We start from the raw sequence: 7,935 nt of genomic DNA on the forward strand, positions 1-7,935 counted from the left end.
AAGAAATGGCCTTGTGGTGACATTCCCACCTAAAAATGATTCTTTGGCATTGATATCCTACAGAAGGCCTGAATATTATTGTTCTTTATTAGAAGGTTATGTGGCCAGCTGCAGAGGTTGGCAGCTGAGTGTCTGTCAGCAGGGGCCATTGATATCATGGTGAGTCAGTGTCTGTCAGACCACCAGTATGGTGGATTGGTTATAATCTCAGGCTAGGACCTAGAAAATCCATATTGAAATTTCCACTCAGCCACGAAGTGATCTTGAGCCAGTAATTTACCCTCAATGTAATCTACCTCACAGTGTTGATGCATGCTATTCTGATCCTTGCAGAAAGGATGGGATACAGATGGAGAAATGGACAGAATCATGAGACTGTGGCTGAGTGGCAGAGCATCTGCATTGCATTGCAGAAGGTTCCAGGTTCAATCCCTGGCTTCCCCAGTTGAAAAAGGATGAGCCAGCAGGTGATGTGAATAGCCATCTGCCTGAAATCCTGGAGAGTTACTGCCAGTCAGAGTAGACAGTACTGATCTTGATAGTCCAGTGGTCTGACTCAGTAGATGGCAGCCTTCATGTTCTCAGTTTCCCACTTCTGCATAACATTAAAAGTAGAAGATCTGCCATCTGAATCTTGGTTGACCTAGACTTTGAATGATACAGGATGGAAAACCCCGGCTAGGTTTAGGTGGGTAGCCATGTTAAGTTACCTCCATGCGTTAGAAGAGACGGGTGGAGCATAACAACTGCTGACTCAGTAGATGGCAGCCTTCATGTTATCAGTTTCCCACTTCTGCATAATATTAAAAGTAGAAGATCTGCCATCTAAATCTTGGTTGTCCTAGACTTTGGTTGTCCTAGACTTTGAATGGAAAACCCTGGCTAGGTTTAGGTGGGTAGCCATGTTAAGTTACCTCCATGCGTTAGAAGAGACAGATGGAGCATAACAACTGGGTCTCAGTTAATTACTTTTAGCATCCCACAATTAAGAAGGATACAATTGCACATCAGTCTCCAATGTTGACATATTTATTTGTTTCACTGTGTTTTTCCCTTGGAATTGCAGCCATACAAATGGTTACCACATAAACTTAGCTTGTTATTCCTGTTTGGTTCTCACACCTGTTAAAACATCTTCATTATGGTGTATGCTAGTTTGCTGTTCAACCTCTACCTGTATGTATGGACTGATAACTTCCATTTCAATGTGTCTGAGGAAGGGTGCGTGCACACAAAAGTTTACCCCTTGAATAAAACTTCGTTGGTCTTGAAGGTGCCACTGGACTCAAACTTTTGTTCCCTGGCTAGGTTTGTTTGTTTTATGTTTTGTAAAGCATAAATGAATGAAACATGGCTTCATTCTCTTGAGACCAAGAAGACCCAACAATGTATAATCGGCTTCTACCACCTGGAATCATTTTTTAGATTCAATTCAGCTTTTTTGAAAGTTCTGTAGATGGAGGTTGTTGGCAGTGGCGTGTATAAACTGTACAGTAAGCCAGCAGTGTCTTTCTCAGATGACGGTCGTGATAATTGCACATTCATCTGTGTTTATTGCTGAAGATACGCACATATAAATATAGCCTCTTAGGAGTCCTTCAGAGGAAAATGGAAGCAATTGACTTTGAAAATGCCTGAGCAGTATTTTCACATGGTAAATGTGCATCATTAGAATGGCCGTTTACAATGTCACATAAATAGCTCAACTGTCTGACATTTGGATTCTCATTGGTTTCCTTTTCTGAAACTCTATCCCCCCCCCCTTCACTGAATTATAAAATGCATCATTCCAATCATAGGTTTTTCCATACGGAAGTATGAGCTTTGGGGTCTGTGTAGGCATTTCTTTCAAGTATGGCCAGAGATCTGCAACCATGCCTGTGTTTGCAGTCACTCTGACAACATTTTCATCCCCCTTTGTCACTGTAATTGATTGAAAATTCGAAGTTGCTGATGAATGGACCCATTATTTTCACAGTAAAACCAGTCTCTGGTTTGCCTAGCATTAGTGCATATGCTTCCAAGCAGATTTGGTTGCCACGAATCAAAGATCAGCAAAATATATTCTATGTTAACAAATTTCAGTGATATTAATTTTCCACATTTTGTATGGGCTTGACATTTCCCCACCAATGCAGAGAAGCTTTTTAAAAGTACTTGTAGCATGCCTGAATCCTCAGCATACATATTAAAACCTCAGCATACACATAAATTATAAACTCTGATGCTGGTCCTCTGGTGGCACTAGATATATTCATTTTCATGGTCATGTTATGTGAATCCCCAAAAAAGATGTTGGCTAAGAAAACCATGCCTCCCACATAAAGTTCACCATATCCTGCATTGTTAAATAATCTCAAAATCTTTGACTCTTGGCTTTTCATGAATGCACAGTACAAGTTTCCATCCTGATAACCTTTTGAAGCTGCCCTTTGCTTGCTTTCTGCTTGCAGTCCCCCTAAAACCAGGATGCAGGTTGATTTACCTGAAATCACCTCCAGTGCCTTAACACTGCGGGAATGATGCACTTCTCGCCTCTGACCCAGTTCAAAGTGATTTACTTTCATTATTTTTTTCTCAGAAAGCAAAGCAATCCAGAACATGCATGCTCCCCCTCCCCCTTTAGACTGCTGCAGTGAAACTGCTTTAGAGAACATTCCCTCCCAAGTGGTCAGAAATGGGCAGTGTACTAAAGCCAAATCAAGTTATGCAATAGAGGTGGTGAAATGATTTGCCATCTTTTTATGAATATGCCCCCAGTTTGTCTCAATGTGGAGGAAAGAGGACTATTTCATAAGGAAGGCAGCATGGATTGTATTTTAGCATAAAATATCACAGGGCGTTTCCAGTTTATCATATTTTGTCATGACAGTTGAGGGATGGTGGTTTTGGATTAAAAGTACCCATCATTATTTCCCCCTAATCAGGCTGAAACATTGCCTTCACACTGAAATATCTATATCTACATATATCGCTAATTGAATCATGAAAACATCGCTCAGCAAGGTTATCAAAAGAGTTAATTAATTGATTTCCACTTCCCTCCTTCGATCCACTGACTTTTCCTAAAGGAGAAATCCTTCTGATGTGCTTTTCCCTCTAAGTGGGCAAGCATCCAGTTCTCACTGCAAGTGTTTCCCACTTGCTGTGCGGTATTTAAAGTGTAGTTTCCTCGGCTTTATAAATACTCCAAAGTAACAAAATCAAGAACCGAAACACCACCAAGCATTTTTTTTTAAAAGAAGAAGAAAAAACGACAGATTGAATGGCTTCATCGTCAATCACATTAATGTCTGACGCGGCTGGACGCGGAATTTCTAATGAGCACCCGAGCAGGAAGTGGGGTTTGCCTTTTGTAAACTCTACATCTCAGCTACTCCAATTGCATCAATAAGGAATTTGGGTTCCTCGTTTAATGAATGCCTTTTGACTGCTTTCTGAAAGGCAACTGGCTGTGAGGAGGGGGAAACACTGGCATCTTTTGTACGGAACCACATGAACAGGTTTCAATTAGGACATATCAGCTCTACAACTCTATTGTGGTGTCAACACAGTGCAGTGAATCCCATTCTGTCCCACCCACCCCTCTTTCTAGTCCTTATTCAAGCGGTGATTCCCACCCACCCCCCTCATTAGGCAAGTGATTCCCCCCACACACACACACACCCAGAAGTTCAGGATGTTGCTTTAAGACGGCTGGCTTGCGCTGAAGAGGAATCAGCCATACTTTCAGGGTTGTTTCTGCACCATCTAGAAACCAGAGCCAGCTTTGGAATGTATATGGCACTACGGCACCTGGCTGATTTAACACGTCCCATGAGGCACAGTGTATTTCAGAACACTTGCTGCTTAAGAGCTGTCACTACCACTCTTTGTTTCTGGAGAAGCCACACTTAATGATGACCTGCATCCTGCATGACAGAAATCAACACTGCAGATAAATGTCATTAACCATGAAAGAAGTTTTCTACTTAAAAGAAACCAACCAACCAAAGGAATGCATTCAGTAAAGAGGCTGTACAACAGGTATTCTGCTAATTTTATATTCATAACCTCCCCCCATTCAGTGAATTAATGGAGGAAAGATTTTTTTTAAAGGCCAACATTATGTGGCAAAAGAGATCAGAGAGTGTTGCGTCAGAAACGTGAAAGATAAAAGCTCCCTTTTTATCACTCCAGTTCAACACTGTGCCATTAATACCCAGCTTTTAAAAATCTCTTTTAAAAAATGAATCACAATGCCTCATACCTCACATTCCCTGGAGCCTGATTTGCTATACGTGCAGGGTCCCGTTCCATTCAACAGCATTTCACTGGTCTCGGCGTTGGTTGGCTTATAATCGACATAAAATTCCTGTGTGGTTGGAGTCATCTGCTTCAGGGACTGCCGCTTCTTTTTCCTGTGCCTCCGCATGAGAGAGCGCTGCTGCAGCTGCTTCATGCTGGCCGGGTAACGCTTCCACGAGACGTAGATCACCAGGAGGATCACAAGCACCGACAGGAAAAGGGCCACGCTTCCCGCGATGATTTTATGGAAGGAGATGTGTTCTGTGTCGTGCTCGGGCTCCGAGCTGGCTTCAGTGGACCCAGCAGTGGGGGGCAGAGGGGGCTGGCTGTCATGCTTAGGCCTGATCACTTTGGGTTTAAAGGTTGGCTTGGGGAGAGCAGCTCGTGGCAGATCGAACCTCTCCGTCGTACTTCTGCCACAGATGCTGTAGTTTTTCACTGCGTCAATAACGTTCACCCCTTGCAGCTCCTTGGGGCTGGCACAGATAATTGTATTTTCCCTCAGCCCTTTAAAACTTTTGAGCCAGTTTACTAAGGAGCAAATGTTTCTGCTGCATTCCCATATATTCCCAGCAAGGCTGATGTCGTTGAGAGATATCCAAGAATCCAAAATCTCTTGCCCGATAAATGTGAGCTTGTTGGAATCCAGGTTGAGGCGCTGTAAATTGGGCACACACTGGAAAACGCTAGGTCCGCTGAAAGCTTCTATTTCATTGCCAGATAAATCAAGCCTTTGTAACGAGCTCCAAGTCCAGGACATTGTTTGCCCTATAACACTGATTTTATTCCACTGTAAATAAAGGTTCTGAAGGCTGATGAGCCTTGGGAAAAGTGCCAAGTTAAGCTTAGAAAACTGATTGTGCTCCAGGTGAAGCTCCTTCAGCCTGATCATGCCTGCAAAGACGTTCCTTGCTAAGCTTCGGATCCTGTTGTAGCCCAGGTCCAACAGTTCAAGGTTCCTACAGTCCTGAAAAATCCGCACGGGGATTGTTCTCAGGGAATTAGACCGCAAATGTAAACTCAGCAGTTTCCTTAAGCCCCTGAACTGTTCTGATCCCAGGGACTGCAGCTGATTATAGGAGAGATCCAAGTTCCGGAGGTTCGTTACAGGTCGGAAGGTGTTATTAAGAAAATAGGCAATTCGGTTGGAACTCAGAATCAACTCTTTGAGCCTGCGTATTCCATTGAAAGCATTTTCGTCAATGGTGCTGATGTGGTTATGGTCTAGATAGAGCCAGGTGAGTTGATTAAGACCTTTAAACTGATTGTATTTTAGTTTCTGGAGGCTGTTGTATCGCAGGGACAAACCTAAACAACCAGCTGATATACTTGAGGGTATCTCCTGTAATTTCTGGGATTCGCAATAGACCATTTTGCCTTCACACCTACAGCCTTTAGGGCATCCTCGTTCAGCAGATGAAAGCATTGTCAGTAATACAGTAGGGGCTATTACCAGGGCTACAGCTGATCCGCTCAGTAGCCTAAATACATTGAAACCTGAAAATAAAAACAACTTAGAAAAGTTATCCCCCCCAAGAAACAATCCAGATCTGTTTTCATTCATGCTTGAAACTGCAGCTTAAATGCATCATCAGGAACCCCCCTCCCCCCCGAAGTAGGATGAATACTTTGCAACCTGTTTTATCTCTCCCCCCCCAAAAATGAACACTTTACAACCTGTTTTATCTCCCCCCCCCCGACAATTTTAATAAAGGAAAAAAGAAATCTCCCCTACACATATTAGAGCTTCTTAGATTCACATACAGTCCCCAGGTAATTTAATTCGAGTCATAGCTTGTCTGGAAGCAAATCTATAGGGTCATTAATACAGAGTCGGTGCAGAGGCTGCTACTGTCGGGCAACTAGGAATGAATGAAAATGGAAAACATACCCATCCTTTGTGGTGTTCAAAGGTCGTCCTCAGGTCTTTTGCTTTTGCTTAGGGTGCCACAAGCATGACAGCCCCTGTCAGCTGCTCTGTGGTGAGTCAGGGCTTGCTGACACCCAGGAAGAAAAATTGGACCCCTTGGGAGATGGACCGATTTCGGAACATTATTCTTTGCCAGCCACACAGAATCCTCCCAGAATAAATAAATCCCAGCACGGCTTTTGCAGCAGAATGTCAAGTTCTTCCTAGGTAATAGGATCTTCATGGATGGTGCCTTTTTGCATCTTTTACATTGAAGAGAGAGGGGGAAAAAACCCTGGCTTCTTTACAATCTCCTTGGGCAAAGCATGATGAATCTCCCTCCCCCAGAGCGGTGCTCAGGGCTCTGGATTCATCTGTCTGTATTCCATTGGGCAGCAGTTCGCATTGTGAGCCCCCCGATCCAGCTAGGGAAGCTGCGTTGGAGCACAGGAGCCGGGATGACCCTGTACAATGAACAAGCACTGTTCACTTCTGCGTACTGTCATTCTGAAAGCTCCTCCGACTGACTGTTGCTTTGGTTTCAGTGAATGCAGTCTTATGTAAAGCTGCCCCCAGTGGTGAAGAATATTATGGGCATGTGCAGAAAAAAAATCTTGCAAATGAGTAAGCTCTGTGTTGGGAAACGAGTGGTTGTTCTGAGTGACTAAATAGGAACTGACTGGTCAAGCCTCCGTGTACACTGGTGGAATGGTTGGAAATTTCCCTCGTCGTTTAGCCTCCCTCCCCCCCTTTCTTCCTTTTGAGTCATTTAACAAAGCCTTTCAAGCCCTTGGCTTGTATGGCTCAACAGCTGCTGCCGGGACGTTCCCCTGAGACAAAGTCTAGATGTCACCTTACTTTTCATTTAGGCGTTTAAAAAAAAAATCGACTGACATGCACACAAACCCATGCATGCAGGCGGTTCTGTATGCAAATTAAGCACCACTGGTGTTTCATTGATATGTCAAATATCACCCTCACCCTCGTTATTGCTGCTGGTAGGAAGCTGAACTATGAGTAAAGGGGAAGGAGGAGCTGAGAGCTCTGATAAAGGTCCATGCAGGCTGCATCCACACAGGGGGTTTTGCTCTGGATCCATGTCGAAACTCTGGAGTGGGGTTGGGTGTTTTCTTAGCATCTACACGTAATCCTGCAATTGTCCTGTTTCTGAGTTCTCCTTCACTTTCCTGTCGTCCTTCCTCAAACCTGCTTTGGTGGGATCTTTGGGGAAAGATCATACCCAGTTCACCTTGACATGCTTCACCGACAGGAAGGGAGGCATTGATGCCATTTGCCTTGTCTCAGTCCTCCACGGCTGCCATCTCTCCCGCACCATCAGAGGGCTTTTTCTCACTTAAAAAGAAAAGAAAAAAGGTCATTGACACACTGTAGCATCAAACCACAATGATGTGTCAGTTTTAAGGTATGTCAGTAGCCAAACGATAACTGACATATTTCTGTAGTTTAAAGTCAGTAATTGAGTCTTGCTGTAGCGACATGTCAATTACTGGTTTCTTTTCTGAAAGCCTGAGAATGCCCTCTGGTTGGTATGCATGTGTATCGGAGGGAGCATCTGTAGGGGCCTGAGGCAAAGGATTGTGGGAAAAACTGCTGTGAGGATTCATCAGTAGGAAAACAGAAAATTACTGTCTTGTGGATATAGCCATAGGGCAGTTCGTTCTAGTTTGGTTGTCGATCTATGTGCTAGCTAGCGTGCCTTCCTGCCTCCCCCATCTCAG

At 43.9% G+C, this 7,935-nt stretch overlaps 1 protein-coding gene across 1 annotated transcript; it reads right to left on the minus strand.

The window, feature by feature from the left end:
• Positions 1–4,243: 4,243 nt before the first annotated feature.
• On the minus strand, positions 4,244–6,332 carry LRRTM3 (leucine rich repeat transmembrane neuronal 3). The gene is made up of 2 exons (XM_015423429.1): positions 6,179–6,332; positions 4,244–5,784 (listed from the first exon to the last, which is right to left on the minus strand). The coding sequence occupies exons 1-2, from the start codon at positions 6,180–6,182 to the stop codon at positions 4,244–4,246; spliced, it is 1,545 nt and encodes a 514-aa protein (XP_015278915.1). The 5' UTR covers positions 6,183–6,332.
• Between the last annotated feature and the right edge of the window lie 1,603 nt (positions 6,333–7,935).

The sequence above is a fragment of the Gekko japonicus genome, unplaced genomic scaffold (assembly GCF_001447785.1).
Source record: "Gekko japonicus isolate JY-2015 unplaced genomic scaffold, Gekko_japonicus_V1.1 scaffold2145, whole genome shotgun sequence".
Taxonomy (NCBI): Eukaryota; Metazoa; Chordata; class Lepidosauria; order Squamata; family Gekkonidae; genus Gekko; species Gekko japonicus.